This window comes from Ambystoma mexicanum, chromosome 3q (assembly GCF_040938575.1).
Source record: "Ambystoma mexicanum isolate Mex_15411 chromosome 3q, UKY_AmexF1_1, whole genome shotgun sequence".
NCBI classification, from domain to species: Eukaryota; Metazoa; Chordata; class Amphibia; order Caudata; family Ambystomatidae; genus Ambystoma; species Ambystoma mexicanum.
This window is the reverse complement of record NC_090926.1, coordinates 151,861,577-151,889,467: the sequence shown is the minus strand read 5'-3', so window position 1 is coordinate 151,889,467 and position 27,891 is coordinate 151,861,577. Positions and strand designations below refer to the sequence as shown.

At 46.2% G+C, this 27,891-nt stretch overlaps 1 protein-coding gene across 1 annotated transcript in view; it reads left to right on the top strand.

Moving 5' to 3' along the window:
- Nucleotides 1-27,891, top strand: part of METTL1 (methyltransferase 1, tRNA methylguanosine) — a 416,530-nt gene that overhangs the window by 272,888 nt on the left and 115,751 nt on the right. Inside the window, exon 4 of the mRNA XM_069653356.1 lies at nt 12,844-12,957. Within this exon, the coding sequence (XP_069509457.1) occupies nt 12,844-12,957 (114 nt within the window). The remainder of the gene's footprint in view (nt 1-12,843; nt 12,958-27,891) is intronic.

The window sequence follows — 27,891 nt, the reverse complement described above, 5'->3', positions numbered from 1 at the left end:
TTTGTCTCAATCCAAGAAGACAAACTATCTGTTTATAGCTTTGAAGTGCCACCAGAGCTAAGTGTAACCCACGCAAGACATATACTAGTGCCTTTCAGATGGGGACGATAAATAAATGAACTAAAAGGGAGACCATAAATATCTACGCCGAATAGAATTGAATGGGTCAAACAACCTCTCCTAGGAGGCTTTATGGGGTTCTCTTTTGAGAAGAAGTGAGCGCGTGACTGGGTGTTAAATGTGTTTATTAGGCCCGACAGACCGATAATGCAGTATTCTGAGATTCCGCATATCTATGACGATAAGTAGACAACATTATAATGGAGTGTTGGATTTGGACAACTGCGACCCATATGTCAGAGGAATTAGCAAGCACTTCATCAAGGATCTACCTTCGCTCATGGGAGAAAGGGACAGAACTGGTTTATATCCATGAACACTATCAGAAATACCATGTAGACAAAATGGTGGACCCAGTCTTTTTGTATTTGCCGCGTGGAAGGTTGATGCAGCGAGGAAGAGGGATGCAAGAGTCCTGAACAATTACTCAGAAGATCCGATGAGAATGTCCTAGGGCAACACAAGAAGCTGATTGGCGGAGTCTGGCAGAGTCTGAGGAGGTGGTGGAGCTGTGCTGACCTGCTACAGTGTTTTTTCAGTGTTTATTCTCCTGGGCGTGACTTTCTATGAAACCTAACTCCCCCTGCCGAGCGGGCGTGGTGTCTGCCAGAGTCTGAGGAGGTGCCAAAGCACACACTGAGGAAGCAGAAAAACAATGTTTTTACACAGTCCTCTGACGTTCTGGATCTGAACTTTCAAAAGTTCGATCAGCAAAAAGACGCAAATAAGGGTGTTCAACAGGTTTCTCACATCATTGAAAATAGACGCAACTCTTTGGACGTCGTCAGTAAACTATTGTCTGACTTAACATGGCTTAATAAGGCTCGAGCCATGAACATCAGAGAAAATGAAGCACAGACAATGGAGAAACAAACCCTGGAAAAAGAAAAGAATGTACAATCCTTGCCACAAGGGAGTGCTATAACAACAGCAGCTCGATTGGAGGCCCCAACAAAACGCAGAAGAATTGAGGCGAGCAGTTCTCCCAGCCCCAGATGCTCCCAGAGAAAAAAAGCCAAATGGGACATCAAACCCAAAAAGAGCGATCTCCGAAATGAATGGACATCTGTAAATATGGAACCAAGATGAAATTGCAACAGTTCTCTAGAGAGACCATCCTCGTCATCCTCTCATTGTTCCTCAGACGAGTCCTCCCTAATGGAGCGACCATACCCTAAAATTATGAGACTGCAAAATCGGCCGCGGCAGAGGCCTTCAGGAGCGGCCAAGGAAAAGGCCTTGTTAGGCGACGCTAATTGGACAAGCGAGTTACACTCGACTATCATGTCATCTATGGTTATAACACTTGCGCCGTTCACTAAGTTATACGAACATCTTAATGAGAACATTAAAGACCTTTCTACACAGGTGAACGTTCTGAACACAAAATTTCTTGATCTTGACAATAGCAGTGCTCACCGCAAAGATGCCCAGCATGCGCTAAACAATAAATACGAACTAACGTTAAATACGATTACTGATCTCATGAAAAATAATAACATGGACAAAAAACTACTGGCCAAGGAGGCGCTGGGTCTCTTCAAGAAGAATTGCTTGGGAGTAGCTCAAGTAACGCCCTCGACAAGCATGGCCCACCCCTCCGTGCCTCCAATGTGTGAGAGATTGAGAGAGGCTACACTTGACCTAACCAAGGCGAGTAAAGAAGTCCCGGATAAGGAACCAAGCCTAGAGTTGAAGTCTACTCCTGGAGTGCGTTCAGCAAATGGTACCATCCCCACTCATGGAGCTCCCACAGCTGCGCAGCCAAATGAAAGGTGTTTAGAGGTTCAGAACAACTCGATCGAATAGAGTCAGAGGCTGCGAAAGCATCCCATGTGCTACAAAAAATGTAGACCGGAGGTTCAGAAAATATTAAACACAAACATTGTGAGAAGAATGGTGGGATTAGAAAAGGAATACTAATCCTAATTAATGACATTAGTCACACACTCATTTTTACATATCCGTTACAAAATGACCATGCCAACTTCACATTGCCCTCACAGAATAGTATTGGCATTGCCAAAGGTGTCTTTTTGGTGTTGCTACAGTAAAATTGTCATGCGAGTTTCCACTGTGCCCCAGGAAGTGGTCAGAAGATTAGCCAGTGAGCCTCGCTACCTGGTTTGGACAGGGCAATGGGATAATAGGGTAATGCCCGAATTGCAGGCCCAGCATTGTAGTGTGGGCCCGTTTACTTTTCTTTTTTTTTTGGTCAAAGAGGGCAAGTTTTTTGCCCAGAGTGGGTCGGTCATTTGAGTTTCTTCACTGTGCAGCTTTTCATTTTGACCAGTGTTGCTGAACAAATAGTCTATAAATAAAATACTGTATTTGCAACACGTTTTACTAAAAACACCCCTTTGGATATTCCTGAAATCGAATGTTCTCCAGCATGGGGTCTGGCATGGATTCACATGCTCATGAATATTCCCCGTCGTCAGGCTGGGAATCCTCGGTAAAGAAAAAACCAGTATCAGTTTCGTTTCTGATCTGTCTTTCGTAGTAATAACCAATCACTGGTCTCTGCGTCATACTGACCACAGCCAATGACTGCCCTCTACCTAAGCACCGCCTCTGGCAGCCATCTTCAGATTTGGAAGCACGTGAAGTGGCAGTATGACCAAGTGAAGAGCCGCAGAGGGGTAGGCGGGAGGGTTCGCATGTGAATCCATGCCAGACCCATGCTGGAGAACAACAGTTACAGGTAAGTAACTTGTTCCTTCTCCAGCATGGGGTCTGGCATGGATTCACATGCTCATGAATAAAGAATACATAGCAGTACACACATGCACAACCACGGGAGGTGGCAAAGGCTCAACATTAAGCATCACATCAACTCAACATTAAGCATCTTACCTCCTCACCAGGCTCACCTCAGGCGAACAGGTTGCGCAGCACTGCTTGGCCGACCCTGGACTCCTCCCTGGAATCCCGGTCGACGCAGTAGAATTTCGTGAAGGTGTGCGTCGACCTCCACGTAGCAGCCCTGCATATGTCCAGCAGGGGCACACCAGATAGGAACGCCGTGGTAGCTGCGATCGCTCTGGTGGAATGGGCTCTCGGACGGCCAGGCAGCGGTCGGTTTGCCAACCGGTGACAGCACATGATACAGCCGGAGAGCCATCTGGAGATTTATATCTACTATATCATTGTTTAATCTTCATGTATATTAATGTTTATATTTAATTACGAATTGTTAAGTAGGGGATAATAGAGTGGGGAATTATGTAGCGGGAATGTTGCGTAGGACAGTTAAGTAGGTGTAGGACCTTAAGAATATATAGGGGGGTAGAGAGGAGGTAATGTGGCGTGAGGTAGTGGGGGGGACACAGCGGCCTGCCTGAGGCCACCTAGGAAGATGGGACCACGCACGCAGGCCATCCTCTGGCTTCACACTCTGTGTGGGTGGTACCTAGAGTTTGGGAAGAGGTCTGTTGCATCAGGCCCAGCATATGAGTCCCTGAGACCCCTCAAAGGAAGGGTGGGCTATCGTAGAAGATTCCCATTGAGTTTGTACTAGTGTCAGTGGAACGTTAGGAAGTGGGAAGGAAATGTTTTAGAAAAAGAATATGTGTTTTTATATATGGAGGTTCCCTGTCGGGATCCCTAAAAACTCCACTCTGTTGTCTTTGTCCATTTAGTTAGCTAAGATTAAAGAGTGTAGCTCATCACCTGTAAACAGCAATTTATTTTGCAGGTTCAGCACCCCTCCCTATACAGCTGGCCTGCAGGGCGGGGGTGGTGGTGGTTCCCATCCGGACTGTCCCTGATCTGGTGTGAGGGAGGGTTTACACCTTTACCTGGACCAGTGCTGGAAAACGGGGGTTACGTAGATGCAAACTATCCATAATACAACCTTTTTGGAGAAATACAGTGTTATAGAGATTGGAATGGCAATTTGTTTTTTTAAAAAAAAAGGAAGCCACTGAAAATATGTTTATCAGGTTAATGCATGTTGTTGAACCCTTCAGGACAATATATGTTCCTTTTCAGCAGTTCCATTTTCACTGGAGCAAGTTGCCCCTTTTTAAGAAAGAACAGTCAGACGTGTACAGTGTGATTGTAAAATGAACATAATCTGTTAAAGGAACTGCCAGAGTACAGGAAATATGTAGATTTTATTTTGGAAAAATGTTATGACAAATTATTCTGAGTATTCTCCTCTTGGACCAGGTTAGGTAAATGCATATTGGCCTATAGCTCAGACTTTCATTTTAAATAGCATGTTTGGCAGGATTGAGGAGGCCTTCCTGCTCCCAGGTTTTCTTTTGACATGTAGAAACTGGTGATCCTTCTCTTATGCCACTACCCCGCCTGTGTACCAAACACCAAAGTGGCATTTCTGGAGTGACCCAAGGCGACACCCATAGCTGGTGTTAGAAAATGCACTAAACAGAGAAAAACTTTAGTCATCACTTGGCCGAACCTGCAAAAACAATTCAAAGTGCAGTAGTTTAACAACACGGAAAGCAAGAAACAGAAAGCTATGAAAGGCTTTCCTTCTTGATCTTATATACTGCCGGAATACGCCCTCGCAGGAAAAAAGTGCCCTGGATCTTTTATCATTCAAATTTTATTGAAGATAAAAAGGGAAACAAAAGGGACAAAGCAATACCAAACAGAGATAAAGCAATGGCTCAACACTGTCCAAGAAAATACAACCTCATTGTCGATATTTGTTAAATTCGAACAGAAAAGCAACATTCGGACAGTTACAGCACGGGACTAAACAAAATTGAAAAAACAACAGTAAACAACAGATCAAGACGGCACGGTTTAATTAACATTAAATGTCAGATGTCTAAATAACTCATTGGCGGCTTAACAATGAGCAGCATTGAATCACAACAACGTAAAATACATAATGTCGTGTGGCTTATAGTGTAGTCCTGGGTTATCATTCTGGCCCACAAACTAAATAAATGGTTCCCACTCTGCGAGGAAAGTTGGCATTTCTCCTTTGAGGGCGGCTTCAATCTTACACATGGCAACAACATACCACAATTTGACCTTGCATGTATTTTATGCAGGTGGTCAGACAGAAGATCACAAATATGTAATTTAATTATGTAATGTATTCCCATTCTTTATTGTGAAAAAAGTTTTAAAATATTAGAATACATTAAAAAGGGTGATATAATCAAGTGTCTAAAAAATTCAAACAATTGTTTGTGTCTTGTGCAATTTGTAAACATCAATTTGACGCGTTGTGTAGCGCAAAATATCTACAACCCTTGATTTTCAATATAGGCTTAATTTTGTGAGGCTAACGTCATTCCGTGAAAAGATAAGATATATATGCCCAGTTTTAAATTGTTATAAACAAAAATCAACAGAATTAACGTCTGATAAGGTTAATATCCCGTCTTGCATAACTATTTATCATAACCTCCAATACCCAACATGTTTTGTTCCTCTATTTGGCATAGGCAAGTTCTAAGAACTTCTTGAGGGACAATAGGAACGTTTTAGAATAAAATCGTAGGCAACTCCATGTAAAGTCTCATAAAAGAGAACAGTAATGGCTCGTCTCTCGGAACAGTTCATCGCTTCAAAAATGGTTGAAAAATGTTTCTTCATCATGATTCAACACTTTTGAGAAATCATAAATTCCATCTCTGTGAGGCCACCTACAATACAATTAATGAGACAGTATAATTAATGCTATTGTGTCATGTCAAACAAAAAGCAATATAACTAAAAATTGTAAGGCTTACTGTGTTTGATGAATGCCTCTTTAAATGATTTTACTTGACGGCGTGGATACCATGTAATTTGGGCGGTCCCTATAAAAATTACACAAACACATTGGCTGCGTGCAATACAGGACACTTGCAAGAATGGCAGCAGAAACAATGCATTTCCAATGTAATTCACAAATATCCTGAATTATATTGCAGGTCATGAAGAAACGTTTTGCAACAATTTCTGAAAGACAAGCTGTTGGTGTTCTCTTTCATGAGACTTTACATGGATATGTCTGATTTTATGTTAATGCATTCTTATTTCACCTGGATTTTGGAGGTTATGATGAATAGTGTGAGGGAGTCATGGTATCACGAGTATGACACTGACACAATGGGTACAATTTGTAAAACCTTTATTGAAATGGTTGGGATTGCAGAAACTCCTAGCCTGCCCTATAAATAAAGATAAATTAAATGGAGTATTCTCGACTATCAAATAATAAATAACACAGTCCTAGTGGAGTTTGTCAAATCAAAATGGCCTATGCTAACAAAACCTAATGCCTGCCCTATCTCTTGTACAAAAAAGTGTAAAAAGGGAAGTATGCAAAAGGAAAAATCGGTGTTCAAATGAATAACTGGCGTTGAACCAGCACTCCTCCCCACGTTAGACCTCACGGAGTAAGGCTGTCCTTGTAGGTAGGATGACACACTCCGGCTCGGCTTCCAACACAATAAACAGTTTCTCGAACGTGGATCGAGGCATGTCTAGCCTTCCACGTTCAAGTCTCTTTTCTCGACTTCCAAAAATAATGTTTCAACCAACACGTCCACAAAGGTCCCCCTCTGTCGGGCTCAGACCTCTCACAATAAAGTTTAACACAAACTTGAAAGTGGGGCTCTCTTCCCCAAGCTTACTTCAATTAGGGTCTTCATCTCTCTGGCTCGGACCACTTTCGGATGTCAAAGGCTTTCGAATGTGCGTGGCTTACTTTTCAGACCACTGTAGGACTACCTTGACTCAAAATGCCCAGTTCAAGTTCTACTTTCCCCTTCTTAGGAGTTCTTTATAGCACTTTTGCTGTATATTCGCTTTTTCCCACTTCGACCCAATTCACCTGTCACTGTGATACAATGGGGGTCATTACGACCCTGGTGGTAGGGGGTTAATGTCGCCGGTAGAGCTGTCGGTGCCATTAACCCCCTACCGCCTCATTACGAGGCCTGCTCGCAGGACCCGCTTAGGACGCCTGGTAAAACCTGGCGTCCCCAGGCGTCCTTAGCGGGTCCCGCGAGCGGTCCAGCATGCTAACAACAGGCCCGTTGTTTGCATGCTCCCCATTCTCATTGAGCCCTATGGGGGCTCAAATGGGAATGGGGATACACAGGGTCTGGGTTCCCTGAATGGGGAAATACCGGGCCATGCAAGGTCAGAATGGCCCAGTATTTCCCCATTCAGGGAACCCGGTACCCGGTATGGGGGTAGCCATGCCGCTAAAAGCAGCATGGCTACCTCCATACTCGGAACGACCCCCAATGTTGCTATTTTAAACTTTCCAGGGTATTCGACCAATCGCACTGAAAGAGAAGTTGTTTCACTTTACATGGATTAGAAACCAAATCAGAGACGGATGACCCAATTGTATTGAGCAGTGTCATGGAGAATATTGAAAAATGATTAATGTATCTGTCCCCGTTCATTTCTAAGATAGTTCTCAGGTCTAGATATAGAGAATCGTTCTTGGGTTTAAGAATCTTGCTATATAAACTGGAGATTTTCAGCAAGCTCTAGAATAAATGCCAAGCTTGTATCTAATAGCAGAAATTGGCACACAGTTCAGAATCTAAAGGATTTTCCTCCACATTATGCCTTCTAAAATGGATATGAAGTCTAATACCCAGTTTCCCATGACCTCTAAAGCCTTTTTTCATAATAAAGAATGTGAATACAATATGTAATTAAAGTGCATATTTGCGATCTTCTGTATAACCACCTGCTTAAGTGTTTCTGTTTATTAGATTGCATTGTCCTAAGGGATAACCCTCACATTGTGCTCCATAGGGCCTCCTTCATGTTGAATTAACCACCATTAGGCCAACACCACTGTGGTCTTGTTAAGCAGGTTAGAGAAAATAAAGCGCTGATGTTTTGTCAAACCTGCTTGAACAAATCTTAAGAGTGTGGAGGATTTAAAGTTTTTCTCTGCTTCAGTGTATGAAATCTGTTAATCATTTTTTCTCACTCTTGGTTTTAAAATTCCTACATAGGATTAGAATTTGATTTTGGACCAGCAAATTGCTCACAAAATATGTTTCTTTCTCTGTGGTAAACACTACAGCATTGAGTTTAAATTTGTTTTTTTACTGTCTAATCATGTTTCACCCGCGTGGAAAATACTGCTTTTGAGTTTGCACACATAATGACGGAGACCGCATTTATGGATGTGCATGGCTCATAGCCATGGATTTTGAAGATTAATTTATTTGTTTTTCAGTGTGTGGATTGTGTCCGGATTCGTTAATGCGATTGCAGAGTTATATGATGGGGATTTATATCATCCTTTCATACTCCTGAGATTGAGAAATTGTGGAACGTGTTTTATTTCTGCATTTACCCTTCCATGATAGATCAGGTGAAGTCTAATGGTGAAAATATTTGCTTTTGTGTGTATTATGATCATTTATCAGCATTTCACCCTTGGTGGACAAAGGGTGAACATATTGTTATAACCTGTTTTATATTATTCCCGAGCCAGGAGAATAGCTTGGGGACAACACGTTTGTCTTGCAAGCAAGACAACACAGCTCAACATAGGTACAAATCCCTGTCCCACGCTTAGGGACTTGTCTGCGGTATTAAGCCCATTATAATGTAAGGCAGCATTATTTGTATTTGAGTGAAAACACAACCAAGGTGACAAAGCAAGTGGAGTAGGGAGGGATGGTCAACAGAATTGGAGGCGGCAGTGAGAGGGTGGCAGAGAGCCTAGAGTAGCAAGCAGTACTGAGGATGTTGGAGACGTTTGGTGAATGCTGTATCAGTAGAGGGGCTGCTCCAGACTCCAGGTGGAAGGTGGGTTGCGTAGTCCATTTTCTTCCAGTTAGGCTATGATCTGGCTGGTTTGTTAGTGTCAACAGATGGTTTCTACAGGATATGTAGGGCAGTAGCAAATTGGAAGCTGATTTGGAGGTACCCAGAGAAGCCAGAAGTTTAAAAATGGAGAAAGGACATAACAAGTTGGAAGTGTTGGAAAGCTAATTATCTGGGGTTTAAAGTGGCTTATATGAGCACTGAATGGGTTGGCAGACCAGATAATGGATGTCAGTTTTGCGCGACTGTATGGGTGAACACCGTACAGAGAAAATGGTGCGAGTGGTGAGTGGTAGAGAGCTGGAGAGAAAGAGAGGAAGAGAAGAGGCATATGTTAGGGTATGCCCGAGTTTGGTGGTTTTACAGGAGAAGTAGTAGGCAAAGTTATCAGCCGAATGAGATGAGGGGGGAGGGCATGGCCAACATCACCTAGAGCCTCGAGGCTAGCTTTTGAAGATGAGTTGAGATGCTGTTGGTGTAGTAGTTGGACATATCAGTATCCACTGCAGTAGAGAATGGATTTGGAATGTATTTCTTATAAGGGGAAAGAGAGAGGGACAAGCAGGCATTTCGCCAGTGATGCAGGGAGAGGTGAATGATTGTCCTTATATGCTGGATAAGTGCAGTGATCCAGGTTTGGGAGCTGGGGACAAGAAAATGAAAGAGGAAACAGAATAGTAGTGGTCTGAAATAATAGTTTGCTTTCTACAGAAAACAAAATACTAGTAAAGACGCAATATGATATAAACTGAAAGTTCAAATGCGAGTCATCTGTAGTCAGCCATCAATCATTTCTCCTTGGTTGTCAAGTGGCTTGTGGTGGTTTCTTGATTTGTCTGAAAGTGAAGAACTGTGAAAACCAGCATACAGCAGTAGTCTCGAATCGATGTACCAGACATCCTGGAAATCTGTGCTCCAAATTCCTATACAAGGTATCGGCTGCCCTCCACCAGCCTACCTCACAGTTCCTGTACTCCTACGCTTGCTGAGAGAGGAATACGATCAGCAGCTTATCCATGATGAATAAAAAAAGAAATAAGAGTTTTGTGCAATTCTTGTCATTATGTAATGGAATTATTGCACTTCACAATTACTAAGGCTTTATCAGGGTCATATCAAATATTAGAAAAGCAGTTTCTATGCTCCTCGCGTTCTTATTTGCTTAATGGGTTTAAACATCATATTTGTATTACCTCTTGTAAATCATAAGAACAATGCAAAACTTGTGTATTTTTCTTTTGCAATTAGCGTGAGACTGGGTAGAGATTGCAGCATTAATGGCCATACTTGCTGGCTGTAGGTCTGCTATTTTCTTCTCCTAACCATCTATATATACCTATAGTTGTAGTTTTATATCCTCTCTCCTGAACTGATTGTTGCCATATGTGAATACCTTTTTATTACGCTGTACGCGCTTTAATCCTTTAAACCCTATCCCTCAGTGTCTCAAGTGAAGGTCTTCCTCTATTTAATGATTGGGTCCTGATGCATTATTTGCCATCACCATGATTCTTAGGATAGATGTGCCGTTTCATGATTGGGTATTGTAAGGAATCAGGAGTAAGACTCGAACAGAGGAGCATTGTGATTGTTGCTATAGACTTTCATTCAAGCAAAAAGGAGGGTTGGAGAAAGACCTATCTCGCCCTATCGCCACCAGGGGGTTTCCCAGCCTTATCAAAACTAAAGGATGTCAGAGTCAGAATGTTGAAAAGTAAAGAGTTCTCCATCCGGTGTCCAAAATACTAACCTGACCCTTACATACTAAACTCAAAATAAAGTGCTTAGGGGTATAGGTTTTTCAGCTGCCCATCTGTAGCTTTTTACAAAGTTCCAACACAAAGTTTCAAAAGGTGAAAAGATAAACAGATACACAATCCTCAGCAGGGGCGGGGTGGGGGGTCCCCTTCCCCCGAGTTTCTCAGGCTCATTATAGTTCACAGCCACAGATATCTTTCCTAAAATATGCATTATTCCAGTCCAGAGTATAGCTCCCTTTACCTGGATTTCACACAGACAAGGGGTCCTCTTCCTATCCTTGGCTTTCACAATTTACTAAACGTTCCAGTCCAAGGGGTATGGTTCCTTTCCCCTGAATTTCACACGCCTAAGAGGTTGTCCTTTCCTCTTCTTGACTCACACAGTTTATTTGCAATTGGGGTGCAGGTCCCAGACATGCAATCACATTGCCTAGTATACTCTTCTTCCAGGACTTTCATAATGTTCACTTTATGATTGGGTGTGGGTCCCAGACTCACAACAGGTTGCCTGGTATACTTTCCTGCCAGGACTTCCTCCACATGTAACAGTCTGACTCAATCAGCCACTGAGTCTTCGACCCCCTTTCATTTTTTTCATTCCGTAATGCACTTGACATCCGAGCTTCCTTTCTCGAGTTCGCCCTGTGCAATATCACTCTCTCTCCACGGCATGCAGTACATGCTGTGAAACGCCCCGGTGTCGCTGTTCCCCTCTCTGGGCTCACAGGTCTCTCGTGGCAGCTTTGGCGTTCTCCGCACTCTTTGCTTTCTCCAGTGAGGCACCTCCTCCTTCTGTTGGCGTCCCGTCTGCTCACCAGTACCTGCTGTGCCTTGGCCTCTTCTCCACAGTGTCTCCTTCTGCAGGCCTCCATGCGGCGTACCTTCGACCTCTGAGCTTCTCGTGACGGTGCCGGTTGGAGCTCTCCTGCTCTCCGCTATAGCTGGCTTCTTCCCTGCTTCCCGACCTGTGTCGGGTATAGTGATCCACCATCTTCCTCGTGGTGCTGGGGTTTTAAATGTCCTTGCACCTATCAGATACATCCAACCACTAGAGCGCATCTCTAGTTCTGCAGCTTTAATGCTCTGCATTGCTCTTGTGCTCTTCCTCGTCTTAGACCTTTTGCAAAAAGTATAGGAAAGGGCCCTAATTTCAGTGCAAAGTGGATGGACTGGATCTGTCTCACAATATGCCATACAGGTTTGGGAATTCAAGGGGTTGGTGTCATACCCTGAGTGTAAAGGGGATATTATATTCCTCCCAGTGAGTCTTCTTCCTTCCCCTGAGGGTTGTCTCCCTCCATCTGGTCCTCCCTCAGGCATCTACCCCGAGGGTCGGGATCAATACGGGAAGAGAGTTTCCCGTGAGGGAGTGATGACGTCACTAGATTCACCACAGTATACTCTGAGGTGGTGCCAGAAAAGAACCAGAAAAGAACCAGAAGGGTGACATTGGAGCACTTCACTCATTAAGTTCTCTTCATTTGGTGTATTTGAAGAACACATTTTTTGTATTTGTTTGTTATGAACGAATGTACCTCGCCTTTCACTAGTTCTCCAGCATTTTTTATTGTTGGGTTTACCTATACTGTCTTTTGTGAAAGGACATCTTCCAATTCCCCTCCATAAGTGATGCAAACAATTCCTTGCACTAATCTGTGAAACCTGCTGCTATATTTCCCTTTTCACAGTCATTGGCAACTTCATTTATAGTCTGCGTTTCAACATTGAAATGTGCAATAGGGGAAATGATTTTTGTTTCATAACAACGATGCACTGTTAAATTGTCGTCTTTACCGGACTTTTAAGTGCAGGTCTTGCTTAGCTTTTTCTCAAATATGCCTAAAGTGACTGTCAAGCGGGTAGCCTTTCATACTTCTGAGATAGCCAAAGTGGGCATACGTTTGTTGTTCTGAAGTGGATAAGCAGCAACTGATGGACAATTTATTTCATTTTTTTCATTGCTGAAGGTAATTGATATCGGATTCATCCAAGAATCACTTGGACAGCCTTCCTAAATTGCTTGTTTCAATTTGACTACAAATATTTGTAGCTGGAAAAGAGTATAGACCGTTCACCTCTGGCTTTAAAAATGTAGACAGAAAATAAACACTGACATCACTTAAATCAATGTGTATATTGAAAATGTATATATACATTTTAACATTTTTAAAATAATTAATTTCAGCTGAGCAAGATGTTCTTCCTGTTTCCGGATCCGCACTTCAAAAAAACCAAACACAAGTGGCGAATAATCAGCTCCACCTTGCTGGCAGAGTATGGCTATGTGCTTCGTGTTGGGGTAAGTGCTCTAGGCCACTATTTAACATTTACCATTCAATCATGCATGTGCTCCATTTTCTCCTGTGTCATAGAGCAAACATGAAGGTAGATGTGTGCCTAGATTTCAAGTGCTGGTTTCTTTAAACATGCTTTACGTCTGCTGGTTAGGTGGCAGGAGGCAGAGAGAGTGATCTTACTCTTAACACAAAACCTCTTCTCCAGCATGGGGTCTGGCATGGATTCACATGCTCATGAATATTCCCCGTCGTCAGGCTGGGAATCCTCGGTAAAGAAAAAATCAGTATCAGTTTCGTTTCTGATCTGTCTTTCTTAATAGTAACCAATCACTGATCTCAGGGTCATACTGCCCTCAGCCAATGACTGCCCTCTCCCTAAGCCCCGCCTCTGGCAGCCATCATCAGATTTTTACCGCACGCTCAAGTGTTGGGAGTCCTCGTGTTTAGCTCTTGAGTTTTTTTACTGCGTTTTCACGTTTTTTCAGGAGATTTTTTCGGTTTAATCGAGCCTCAAGCTCCACCGTTTCTACTTCCGATAACGGGGACCCGTTTCGGAATTCTTCTACGCCCCTCAAGGGTGAAATTTCCGTCGAGTTCACACTTCTCGGAGGATTCCGTAAGATCTGCGGCATACCTCAAGGACATGGCCCAGGACAAAGGGAGCTCGACGCCCGGTTCCAAGCTGTTCAGGAACTGCCCTGGATGCGGATTATATAACATTTTGAAGGAGGACGAGCATTCGCGATGTCTCTACTGCCTCCATGGGGACAAGACGCACGTGGAGAAGGACTGTGCATTCTGCAAGAACCTTTCTGAGCGGACCAAACAAGATCGTCGTTCCCACCTCGCCACCTGGCTGGAGAAGTGCACAGCAAGTGAGAAGGCGAAGAAGTAGTCTGAGCAGGTTTCTAAGTCCTTTGAGGGCGCCCCGGCGACGGGGGCCCAACAGAAGGCCAAGCACCGCGAGTCTGCGGGCTCCGTGAGCGCCGAAAGGTCGGGCTCTTCGGTTGCCAAGCAGGGCGCTACTTCCCCGGCACGTTTGACCACGAGCCAGCGCTCTGGGTCGGGGAAGAGGAAGTCCGAGAACCCGGGTACGCCGCTGGAGCGGACCCAGGTCGATCTCGAAGGGGGAGCGAGGCGTTGACCCTCCCCCCAAGGCGAAGGCCCAGGACGCACCTAAGGTGGTGAAGGCCTTGATCCACCCGGCTAAGGCCTCTACCGAAGTGGTCTCTGCGACCCTGGCGGAGCCGGCTGAGACTACGCCAATGGACACAGCCTCTGGGCACAGAGTATCCCTGCCGCCGCGGAGGGAATCCTCTTTCCAGCCCATCGCTAAGACCCCCGTGAAGCCCCCGGCTGAAAAAGAGGGGGGGCGGTGGCGGTTACAGACTCGGAATCAGCCTCTGAGGAGGAACTGGTGGAGACCGAGAGGGGCCTCAACAAAAGGTTCATAGGCCTCAACGAGAGGTTCATAAACCTCAACGAGAGGTTCGAGAAGGTTCGATCCCAGGGGACGGTCCCTGCTGACGTGATCGAGGATAGCGACGAGGACGACGAACAGGGCCCACTGGAGCGGCCATCCCATCCTTCGCAGCCATTGCCCGAGCCCCAGGATAGCTCGGCGGCCATTTTGTTGGCAATCCAATCCTTATGTGCCGAGATAAGGACAAGATTACCACGCACCCTGACGGAGGAGCCAGAACCAGGCCCTTTGGGAAGCCCTCCGAACAAGCGGAGGAGAGTCCACCCCGCTCCGCCCTTTGTGCCTGCGAGACTGGTGGACCCCTCATCCCCCTCGCCGGGAGAGGATACGGCGACGGATACGGTGACGGGGACGGACGATGACGGCGGCGATGACACAGTAAACATCCCGTCGTCATCCCCCCTGCGGGCGTCCCCAGCCGACGAGGTTGGCTCTTTCCACGCCATGATAACTAGGGCATCTGAGCTCTTCCAGCTCTGCCCTGAAGAACAGAAAAAGGAGGGGTTTCTGTACCAACAACGAGAGGCTAAGAGGAAGACGGTCCTCGCGGTGCCTTTACTCGACGACATCCGGGACGAGGGGCTTGCTGTCCTCAAGAACCCTGCCACGACACCCGCCAAGAGGGACAGGTACGAGAAGAAGTACTGAGTCCCCGATGCCGCCCCCTTGTCCCTCAGGGCCCAGCCCACGCCGGACTCGGTCGTCTCGGCAGCGGCTAAGAAGAAGGCAGCGGGCGCGGCGGCCTCAACTTCCACTTCCCCGCCGGACAGCGAGGGTAAGAACATGGACTCTATGGGACGACGAGTCATCTCGTCGGCGGCACCGACGATTAAGGCGGCCAATGCCTTAGCGATCGTGGCCCACTACGACAGGAAGCTCTGGTTCAAGATAGCTCCCTGCTAGATTACCTGCCTGATGACAAAAGGGTGGAGGCCCTGGAAATTCTGCAGGAGGGCGAGGTGGCGTCGGATCACGCCATTACGGTGGCAACGGACATTGCCGATACCGGATTTCGCCAACTGGGCAACGGAGTTTGCCTCCGACGATGAGGATGTCTCAAGGCGACAGACTTTCGCCAGGACGTCGAGACCAGAGTGTTGGGCATGCCGTTCGACGGCAACAACCTCTTTGGTAAGGCGGTGGATGAGTCTCTACAGGCCATCAATACCGACTCGGAGACGGCCCGGGCCCTTGGGGTGCTTCAGCAGCAACGGCCCTTTCGGAGCTCTGGAGGCAGACAGGGTGCCTCCAAAGGATCCAGTGGTGGCTCCTCCACCTACCGCCAGGAGGCCCACTCCTCTTCCCAGGAGGCCTACAGAGGTCGCAGCAAGCAAGGGGGTTCCCGCCGTCGTCGCCAAGGAGGCCAAGGCGGCAAGGCCGCTTCCAAGCAAGACTGACCCGGCCGGGTGGTCGGGCCCCCACCAAAGCACCCCAGTGGGAGGCCGACTGACTAAGTTCGTCAGGGGGTGGGAGTCCATCTCCACTGATCGTTGGGTGTTGGACGCCCTGGCCAACGGGCACTCGCTGGAATTCCTAAAGAAGTGCCCTTGCATTCCTCCCGTGGCCAGGAAGGAGAATCACGTCCCTCAACTGCTGTTGGAGGTAAAGGCGATGCTCAAGAAAGGTGCCATCGAGCTCGTCCCCAGGAGGCTCCGGGACTCCGGAGTATACTCAAGGTACTTCCTCGTCAGGAAGAAGACAGGCGGTTGGCGCCCCATCCTAGACCTGCGTCGGTTAAACAATACATCAAGGCGCAGAAATTCAGGATGGTCACCCTCCAGCATGTACTGGGGCAGCTGGAGGAAGGCGACTTCCTATCGTCGCTGGACCTGGAGGATGTCTACTTCCACATCCCCATTCTAAAAAGGCACAGGAAGTTCCTCAGGTTCGTGGTTCAAGGACGCCACTACCAATTCAGGGCCCTACTGTTCGGATTAAAGTCAGCACGCAGGGTTTTCACCAAGTTCCTGGCACCAGTGGCGGTGCGGCTGCACCTGCAGGGGATCCACGTCTACCCCTACCTGGACGACTGGCTAATCTGGCAAGGTCAAAGGAACTCGCCGTCGATCATATGGCGAGGACCGTCCGGTTGCTCACGGAGCTGGGGTTCTCCATCAACTACCCCAAATCCCACCTGGTTCCGTCGCAAGTAGCACTGTTTTTGGGGGCGAAGCTCGATACAGTGGAGCAATTGGCATCCCCTTCAGAGGAGAGGACCAAAACTATCCTGGGCAAGGTACGGCGACTGTTAGCCACGGACGTGGCCAGGGTGAGGTCCATCAAGTCCCTTCTCGGGATGATGTCCTCATGCATCTACCTTGTGCCCCTTTGCAGACTTCGGATGCATCCGCTACAGGAGTTCCTCGACGCTGGCTGGTTTCAGGCGGGGGGCTGCTTCGAGGACAGGATCCCCCTCGATGAGGAGTTCCGTCGGGCGATCCTATGGTGGGGCACCCGGGCTCACCTCACGGCGGGCACAGACTTTCAAACCCTGGCGTTTCAGGAGACGGTGACTACGGACGCCTCTCTGGAGGGTTGGGGGGCCCATACCGGAGATCTCCACGCAAGAGGCCTTTGGCTCCCGGAGGAGAGGTCTCTTCACATCAACATCTTGGAGCTCTGTGCAGTGTTCTGGGCGCTCAAGTCGTTCCTCCCGTCCCTCAAGGACAAAGTGGTGAGGATCTTCACCGACAACACCACCACGATGTTCTACATAAGGAAGCAGGGGGGGCACCAGATCCCCAGCCCTATCCAAGGAGGCCCAGGATCTATGGCACTGGGCCGTCGCCCAGGGGATGTTTCTGGTTCCCTTCCACCTGGCAGGAATAAAAAACACCATCGCCGACTCACTCAGCAGGGAGCTGCCCTCGTGCCACGAGTGGGAACTGCGCCAGGATCAAGTGGATCGACTCTTCCAACGATGGGGCAAACCCCAGATCGACCTGTTCGCGACGGCGACAAACTCCAAGTGCCAATAGTTCGCCAGCAGGTTCCCACAGCCGAGGAGCATGGGCGATGCTTTCTCGTTCCCTTGGGACGGCCTGTTTCTATACGCTTTCCCTCCATTGCCGTTGCTGCTCCACCTCATCAGCCAGCTCAAGAAGTCCAGGTGCAGGATGATCCTCGTCGCACCAGCGTGGCCGAGGCAGGTCTGGTTCCCGGACCTCCTGGACTTGTCAACGTCCCCGCCAGTCAGGCTGCCGGCGGATACGGATCTTCTCTCCAGAGAAGGAGGCGCCATTCTGCACCACGACCCTCAGTCGCTGAACTTGCAGGCCTGGCTCCTGCAGCACTAGAGTTTGGAGGGTACGATATCCCGGCTGATTGCAGAGAGGTTCTTGCAAAAGCCAGGGCTTCCTCAACTCTCAAGTGTTACGGTCATAAATGGAAGAGGTTCTCTGTCAGTTGCCGTGCACAGAAGATTAACCCTCTGCGGATTACGGCCCCCTCAAGTGCTGCCGTACTTACTGTCGCTGGCCAAAGCTGGACTGGCTCACGCCTCCATAAAAATTCATCTGGCTGCCATCTCCTGATATACCAGGACTACGGGACAGGCGTCCTTGTGGTCTCATCACCTGGTAAAGGAATTTATGAAGGGACTATTCCGATCATTCCCGCCGGTGAAGGCCCCTGCCCGGGCGTGGGAACTTAATGTGGTGCTGACCAGGCTCATGGGAGCCCCATTCGAGCCTATGCATTCAGCGCCCTTGAATTTCCTGTCATGGAAGACAGCGTTCCTTGTGGCCATCACCTCTGCACGACGAGTGGGAGAGATTCAGGCCCTATCTTGCAAACCTCCATACTTGACTTTTCATGACACAAGGGTAGTGCTTAGGACGCACCCTTCCTTCATGTTCAAGGTGCCGTCGGACTTCCACCTCAACGAGCCCTTGGTGCTACCAGTTTTCTTCCCGTCGCCTTCGACGCCGGCTGAGAGGACTTTGCACTGTAGCTAGAGAGCTGAAGTTCTACGTGGACTGCACAGAGAGTTTTCGGAAGACGTCACAGCTATTTCTGAACTTTGGGTCTGTGAATCAAGGGAAGGCTCTCTTGAAGACTTCCATTTCCAGATGGCTCTCAGGCCGCATCATGCATTGTCACCGGTTGGCAAACCGACCGCGGCCCGGCCGTCCGAGAGCCCATTCGACCATAGCGATCGCTGCTACCACGGCGTTCCTGTCTGGTGTGCCCCTGCTGGACATCTGCAGGGCTGCTACGTGGAGGTCGACGCACACCTTCACAAGATTCTACTGCGTCGATCGGGACTCCAGGGAGGAGTCCAGGTTCGGCCAAGCAGTGCTGCGCAACCTGTTCGCTTCAGGTGAGCCTGGTGAGGAGGTAAGAAATGCTTAATGTTGAGTTGTTGTATTGCTTAATGTTGAGCCTGTTGCCACCTCCCGTGGTTGTGCATGTGTATAGTGCTATGTATTCTTTTTATTCATGAGCATGTGAATCCATGCCAGACCCCATGCTGGAGAAGGAACAAGTTACTTACCTGTAACTGTTGTTCTCCAGCATGGGTCTGGCATGGATTCACATGCGAATCCTCCCACCTACCCCTCTGCGGCTCTTCACTTGGTCATACATACCCAGAGATCAGTGATTGGTTACTACTAAGACAGATCAGAAACGAAACTGATACTGATTTTTTTTCTTTACCGAGGATTCCCAGCCTGACGACGGGGAATATTCATGAGCATGTGAATCCATGCCAGACCCATGCTGGAGAACAACATTACAGGTAAGTAACTTGTTCCTTATGTCTACCTATCTACTTAATGAACATGTCCAGTATCAGAAATCCAGACCATTTTAAGAGTTATCAAAACTGTTATTAAATTATATTTTAAATGTAAAAGTGATTGGTTGTGCCTAATAGGGCATTTGTAGGCACGAAGGGCACTCGCTGCCATTAAGGAATACTCACACGCCTTCCATTCTGACTACAAAACACATCTGCCCAATTCGGTAGCAGCAGCCCAAATTCAAACCTTGGAATACTGATCGAGGACCATCATGAAAAATCAAGAGTGTATTTGAATGGGTGAGCTAAGTATTGATCCAGGGATCAGGTTGGCTTTGTCCCCGTTTGGCAGCTATTCGGTGTAGATGTTGTTTTGGCCTCGCTATACAATATTAATCTTCATTCATGCAGCAATTTTTTGCAGAAGAGAGTAGATCTCACTTTAAAGATCTTACCATATTTGGTTCTCTATGATGGGTAACTGGGAATTAAACTAACTTCTTGTAAGTGGGAAAGTTCATAATTTGTCATACAGGAAGACTTGTCACATAAAATGGCACTGGTGCTGATCCTGCTTGTAAGTAGCTCATGTAAAGACCATTATCTTAACTTTCCAAGTTGGGATCAGCGAGTGGACAGCCCACATGATATGTGTCATCTGGATTGCATATAGTTGGTGGTGTTAAGTTCACAAGCAAAATTCATTTGAACACTGAAATATGCAATTGTGGAAATGCTGAGGCCTACTAATCCTGTGGCCTGTTTCTTTTTCCCATATCTCTCTCTACATATATAAAAGGGAAATGTGTGGACATGTGTTTGTGTGTCTGTTTAAAATGTTTAGCATACTTCCCAACATGCTACACACCTGAATTGTGGCATGTGGGTAGGTTCCATGGTGTAGACAATGTAAAAAGTAGAATATACATTTTGCAAACGTTTGTGATCTGCAATGCTTGGATGGGTGTGACAGTTCCGTCGAAAAAGGTGAAGGCGCCAACAGGGCCCTCGAAAATTTTGGCGGATTCCTCTGATCGGGCAGATCAGCTGCCTTCCCCACATCCGCAGCAGCGTCTTGCGACTGGGCACTCCAAAAACCAGGGCGCTACCCCTAAATCGGGTTTACACGTCGAAGCGCGGTCATTTGACGCTCCGACAGTCCCTAAAGGCCCGGTAGGCCTAAAACCTACTACTAGACCTCCAGGTAGAAAAATCTACCGCCAGGCCCTCTAACGCCGCGGTAGGCGGTAAATCTTCCGATAAGCCTTCGAACCCGTTACCTCACGCCGATTCGGCAGGGATTGAAGACAGCATTGCAGGAATTACTTTGGCAGTTGGGCTGGTACCTAAACCGTCGAAACGCATGGGGCAGGCCGCGGACTGGTCTGAAGACATGCCATGGTGCCCCGATACTCGGGAAAACTAAGAGAACAGTCAGGAGCCTCTGTCCAACAGCCTAGGAGACGAATTTCAACGCTAAAGGGGCGAAAAACTGCATTTTTCCACCTTTAGGCCCTTCTGGTTCCCATAAGTGGACAGGGGAGAAATGTGAAGGGTGCATGGATCTAACTGTAGGAACTGTTGTCTTATCTCTAGAGGTACTACAATTCTTCTGTAGTCCCCTGGCATAGACTCAATAGGTTCACTGTAGAAAAGGCCATCTTCCCAGTACAACCTGTGCTTCCCTGGCTCTTGCCCGTCAAGCTGGAAAGCTGCCTGTTGGCAAAGTCCTTCAAGAGTAGGACACTCTCTTTGACTTCTGCTGAAGTCTGCCCTACAGGGGCCACCTTCTGCTAGTAAAGACTAGCTCCGGATGGTCTTTAGGATCCAGATCTCCAACAGGGGGAAGGTCTTCTTCCAGCTCTGAATCTTCAGCAGCTGATTCAACCTCTCCTGGTTGTTCCTCACACTCAGCCTCAGCTGGTGGAGCAGTCACAGGTGTGACTTTGGACAGTCCTCTCGGGGATGTCCTTGTGGGTTGCACAGGAGTGCTCTCTGGCTTTATCCTTGAGACCTTGGGCTTCCCCATCGTCTCCTTCTTCTTGGAAATAGCAGTTAGTAGTTCCTGTGGACTGGGTGAAAGCCAGAGAGAGTACCTTAACAGTCTCTCGAGGTTGTTCCCCTGTAACAAACTCTTGAGAGTCTGTTAAGGTAGTCTCTCTGGCTTTCTTTGTTCCTATTTCCTTTTACTAGGAGGCCTGGGGGTGCTTGATACAACTCCCAAGAGTTTTTAAGTCATTCCCCAGCAGGACTCTCCCAGGCACCTCACTTTGTACATTAACAGGTATTCTTATAGTCATGCTGTTGCACTGGATGAGAGCTGGTAGTCTTGTAAGCATTTGGACAGGGACCCCAACAAGCTTAGTGAGGCATTTGGGTGCCTCAACAACATCCTCCGGTTTGAAAAACGTTTCATCCACCACTGTAATGCTGGCACCAGTGTCTCTAATGGCTGGGGTCTCCTGACCATTTACAAGGACACCGTCCTTGTAATATTCTTTTGTTATCTGGAATTGAACTATCGACCTCTAAATTCTGCTGTTCCCACAGACCCAGGGACACTAAAGAAACACTGGCAGAGACTCCAATTGGGTCTTCAGCCAGTAGTTGAAAGTTTCCACTCGCCATATGTACTTCTCCCTCTAGGGAAAAGGCTAAGGAGGCATTGTGGAGCCCTGAAGGTTTACGCTTGCATCTGGGATCCCCTTTCACATGGCCAGTTGACCCACAAGCATAACATTTTCTAAATGTTTTGACAAATGGGGGCTTTTGCTAACCTCCCTCTGGTTTGGCACCAGAGGTTTCACTAGCCTGATTCGGTTTCCCTTGTGGCTTACCCTTTTTCTGTTTGGGGCCCTCTTTTGGATTGGAGGTATTAGAATTCTCTTTGCCATCTTTCTTTTGCTGCTTCTCTTCCTCTGAGCGGCCCCAGAATCCTTGCGACTAGCCCTGTTGGCAACCCACAAGTCAGCAGCCTTTGCTAATTTCTTGGGATCAATCTCTTTAGAGTCAGCCAAAAAATGTCTCAGCTCAGGAGAGGAGGCAACAAAAATAGATTCTAACAAAAATAAAAAATACATTTCTCATTCCTTCAAAAGTGTTAACTCTGTAACCCTTTACCCAACCATCTAAATTTTTCAAACATTCACACACCCAGGTAGCCCAAGGGCTACCATCATGCTTTTTGAGGGTCCTAAACCTCTTAAGGTACTGGGAAGAAGTTTTCCCAAATCTAGCTATCAAAGCTAGCTTCACATTTTCTTACTCCAATCTTTCAGGTTCCCCCACCTCCATTACAACATCAGTTGCAACCTGGGGGAGCCTAGACAAAAGCCAAGGAATCAACCGATTCCCTGTGAAACCCTGAATCCCATAGTTATACTCAAAAGCAGCCAACCAATCCAAAATATCAAGTTTCACCTCATACATACTCACAGCTTCCTTAGACATGCAAGGTCTCTTAGGACTGGAAGGCCTAGAAGACTATGGGATAGAACCATTTTCAAGAGACAATTCATTTCAAGAGCATGATGCATTTCCATTTCTGTTTGATTTCTTGATGTTTACCTTCAGTTTGCATTTGGAGTCTTTTGAACTGTAACTGAAGTCTCATTTTCTCAAGAGAGACAAATTCTGGATTCAGTACTGGGCCTGATAGGGTCCCTGTGGCTAAAGATTGAGGCCTAAGAGCTTGTTGAGATGCAGAGGGGCTCATATCCTGAGACTCCTCTAACTCTTCTTGCGCCTCAATAACATTAGAGTTAGACTCTGAATCATTATCATCCCCATCAACATTTTCAGCATTTGCTGAAGGAGTATGTGTAACAGGCCCACTTCTCAGACTTTGAAAATCCAACAATCTTTCAATCAATTCATTTTTCTTTCCTTTAACAGGGAGATTCCTGACCTTACACATACCTTTCAGTTGATCTACTGTTTGAATGATCAGGGCTTCCTGTCTGAAGTTATCCATATCAGGCATAAGAAAATTGCTTTTCTAGTGGTGCTTAGCCCTGTGAAGGTTACTATTTGAACAAAAGTAAAGCAGAACTCTCAATGTCACAACTCTACAATTTATCCTCACTGCCTACCACTAGTGTTAGGCAAAGTTTGTATGCAGTACCCTTTGGGACCACTACACACAACTAGGACTACAGGTGTAAGCAAAACCAACCTTTGGTATAAGTCTGTACTACACAGTTTTGGTAGCGTTGCTGAGCAGCCAGGCTTATCTCAAGAGGGGAATGTGAGCTGTAAGGATGTTACACAGAGGTCTACAATCACAAGTATTCAAATAGACTCTTATACTCAAGGTTTCTTGGTAAAACACTTATTCATTTATTTCACAGTCAGTTATAACACATTCACTAGATAGAGGCAATCTATATCACACAAACATCTACTTTAGTACTTCACACTATCAGTTTCTGGGGCATTTAAACTACTTTGAAGGAGGAGCAACATGGCATTCAGAGTATTTGAAGTAGGAGCAAAAAGGCATAGGTTAATAAAAAATAAAAAAAAAAATAATACAGTATCTCTTAGTGCAAGTAGTTTGAGGTCACCAGAGGAGTCAATTCAATTCAATAGGTTAGACCAAAGTCAATGGGCTAATGTTTGTATAGGATAGCCAGTATTGGTAGTTAAACGGAAACATCTTTGCCACAGTTCTCAGAAGTAGTTTGTAAAAGAAAGATTCATATGTTGGGTCACAAGCTGATTAGACATGCAAGTTGCCAAAGTTTCAAGCACTTTTCCCAGTGAGAGGTAGGTTCTCTCGGTCGGGTTTTCACAGTACCTTACAAAGAAGAAAAAGATGCCGCTGAAGACGTCTGTTCCTTGCAGTTCCTGCAGATCTTGCTGTTCCTGAGCCTTAGTCATAGGGGACAAGAGGGAGGATGTCGAGGGACTCCTGCACTACACTGGGACTGGTCAAAAAAGCTGGCAAAGGCTAATCTTCGATTCCGGTAGCTGTAGACAAGCACACAAACTGGTGTCTCTCTCCCTGGCTATTCGGTTTCCTGCAGCACTCTGAGGAAAATACAACCAGCTCCGAGAATGGTATCCAGGTGCTTATGGGTCGAGTTGATTGGTCCCACCAACTCAAAGGGAGAAGTTGTCCTTGAAGGGCTTCTCTGTTGAGATGAACTTGGCGATTCGGACCTGCAGCAAGGCTTCACCGGGCAAACCAACGGTCCAGGAGTTGCAGCAGCCGTCCTCTTCAAGCTCGTCTTCGGTTCTTTCGTTCCAGTGGTCGACTCTGCCTTTCAAGCCAAGAGACCCGCCTTTTATCCAGTTTCCTCCCATTCATTCCAGCCTAGCTGCCACTCAGCCAGCAGGGTGGCTGTCCTTGCCTGACAGTCAGCCAGCCAATCACGCCAGAGTGCATTTAGGTCTCCTAAGAGACTAAGCGCAGGGAGTTTCAGGCACCTCCCTCACTTCCTGCCCACCCAAGACACTTGGGGCGCCAGAGGCTGTCTTCAGTCCTGAAGCCTGCCAAAGGCATAGGAACAAAGGGACCAAACCTGGTTTGGCGCGCAGAGGCAAACTCTAGAAGGACCTTTCCAAAAAGAAATGGTGAAAAAATAAGACCAGGACCTAAACGAAGGGGTCTCAGATGCCATCTTGAAAAACATGGCTCCTGCGATTTAGTGCTAGCAGCCTTCGCGGTCGGACAAAATCATGGTAGTTTGTTGTAAAGCCACTGCCACTAGCCATTTCGAGAGGAAAGGGTAGCATTTGACTGCTACATGAGTTTCTAGACATAGGGGATACTAAGTAACCCCTCCAGCACTCTATTGTAAGATAGGGTGTGCTGGGTCTAGGAATTTGAAAAGACTAGTAAAATCAATTTCACTTTACTTTCTCTGGGAAACAGTAGTTTATCCCAGAGAAGGTATTTAAACCTTGGGACAGCCTAAAACGTTTCCCCTGTGTCACTGCACTGAGGTTGCTGTGTAACACACATGAAAAGATGATGCCTATGGAGTTGTCTAAAACCCCATAATCAAAGAACACAGGAGTAAAAATAATTCAAAATACATGAGAGGGTGGGAAAAAAGGCTCATACTCTCTCCAGGTAAAAAAAAAATCATCCCCAAAATCCAGCAAAGTTGCTGGGGGTCTCTAAGGTGAAGGGAATTGGCACATTTATGAGAATTCTCCCTAACAAGGTCTCCAACTGTTACGTTCGCAAAAGCTACTTGTAGTTGATAGTCGATAGGCGGGAGCTACTGGTGAGAGCTACTGAGATGGCGATGTCCATAAGTATGAGACTTTGTACCAAGGTTTTTTTGGGCGGTTTGTTTACTTGTTATATAAAAAAATTAACGTATGCATTTACCATGGTATTAATAACTCCAAAAACATGTTTATTTCGTTATTTTTATCAGTAGCAGTCTCCTAAAAATAGTTCAGATTATCAGAATGTAGGAAACCAATCGAGATATTCAATGTGAAGGCTGACATTGCATGCTAATCAATCACATTGGCAGATACACTACTTGCCACAGTGTTTGCACCTAAGTCCACGCCTAACATGGCAAACATCAATTTAGGACAGTTTTTAAAATCTCTTACAACAGACTCAGCCATGGAGTCACAGCGCCCTTCACAATTGCACCATCTGTAAAAGTAAATTATTTTTCATCAAATAATTAGAAACTTTGAAGGATGCATCTGTAAGAGCATTTGCATTGCAGCATTTAGATTACCTACTTTTTAGGATCACAGCAAATAGTTTTTATAATGTGTGGGTATTATTGCAAAATTCCTGTCAACGTTACTCTTTTTTTCCGACTGTAACTTGGGAGCCATAGATTCAAGATGCACATTTGCTTTTTACGCTGGAAGAAAAAGAATCAATTTCCACTTTTGCCTTTTGTTGGATGGTGCATCTGCTTCAAATGTACCCAGGATTGCAAGAAGGGTAGTTTATTTCTTTCTTTTGTGGATGCATGTGCAAAAACAACGGAAGGATTATTTCAATCAATGTGTTGTACATTATTAAAAGAAATCAGCATATACCATGTACTGCTTTATTAAAAAATCAAATCCACTCCCGGTTTAGCATATCCCAAATTACGAAGGTCTTTATTTTGTGGCAGAAATCCAAATGCCCCTAAATCCCCCGCAGACTCATTGGTAAGGAATTCCACAACCGTGCAGCCTGGATGGAGAAAGAGCAACCTCCCCAGTTCACCCATCTAAAAGAGGGTGCCAAAAGTAGATTTGAGGCTACAAAGCGCAAATATCTCCCTTGGGTAAAGCGGACAAGTTTAATTAATAAAATTGGTTGATTTGCCAAACAACTCCCAATGCACAATGCACTGCGTCTTGAACTTTATTCGTTTATCCACTGGTAGCCAGTAAAGAGCACACAAGATCAGGGAGATGTGCTCTCTGCGACCAACTTTCACCAGTACCCTGGCAACCGCATTTGTATACTTTGGAGTCGACCAATAGCCACTTAGGCAGGCCAAGGTATAACTGCAGTAGTCAATCCGGCTAGATATAAAAGCATAAACAATTTGAATTTTGTGCGAGAAACCAAAAAACTTAAAAAAAAAAATAGTGAGGGGGTCAAGCAAGAAACCCAAGTTCCTAACTTTTTTCAAAGGCATTGGGAAGTTACTTGGGGAAGAGGACCAAAATTGAGACACCCATTGAGATACTTCTGCTGAGCTATAAGTACCGGATCATGGACTAACTGTATATGCTGAGCTCATCAGCAGCTCAGTCTTCTGAACATTGAACTTGAGCCTGTTTTAATGCATCCAGATACTGACCTGCTCCAAACATGATTTCAAACTATTTCCAACCTGCAAATCATCCTCTTCCAGCTGAAAAATTAACTTGGTATCATCAGCATAAATGTAAAATTGGGCACCAGCCGACCTCATTATATGAGCCAAAGGTGTTGGGTACAGATTAAAAAGGAGAGGGCTTGAAGAATAGCTCTGCAGAACTCCACAATAGTTTGCTTTTGTGTTGGGTTCAAAAGGTGGACAGACAACCACCTGTGATCTGTCAGATAAAAACGAGGTAAGCTACTTAAGGGCACTATCTCTCACCCCCAAACTATTTAATCTGGACAGAAGAATATTGTGATCTACTATGTCAGGTGCTCGTGATAAGTCCAATAAAATAAGTCCCCCTGCATACCACGATAAACTGCCCATCGTAGGTCTTCCACTGAAGCCAGAACTACCAGTTCTGTATTATAGCTAGGTGGTCTAAAACCTGATTGAGCAACATCCAGCCATCCCTGTGACTCTGCATGTGCTTGGAGTTGTTCTGTAGCAAGACTCTCCATTAGGTTGCTAACATAAGGAAGAAGAGAAATGGGTTTATAATTTGAGCAACAAGAAGGATCTGAAGGTGTTTTTTTTCTACAAAAGAGTCACTGCAGCCTTTTTAGAATGGCTGGAACTATGCCGGACTCAAAGGAGCTATTCATGATTTGACACAGCTGCTGTGCAATCACCTCGCTGACTTTTTTCAAGATCCTTGCTGGCAAGGGATAATAGAATGAGCCTGAAGGTCTAAGTTTCGCCAACGCCTCCAAAATGTGAATTTGGCTAATCTGAGAAAAGGCTGTAAATCGCTCCCCCACCATCGCAGGATCCCTGATGTGTCTAACTTCTCCTGGAACTGATCCTCAGGATCTAATTCCTGAAATTCCTCTTGGATCTTATTTATTTTGTCCAA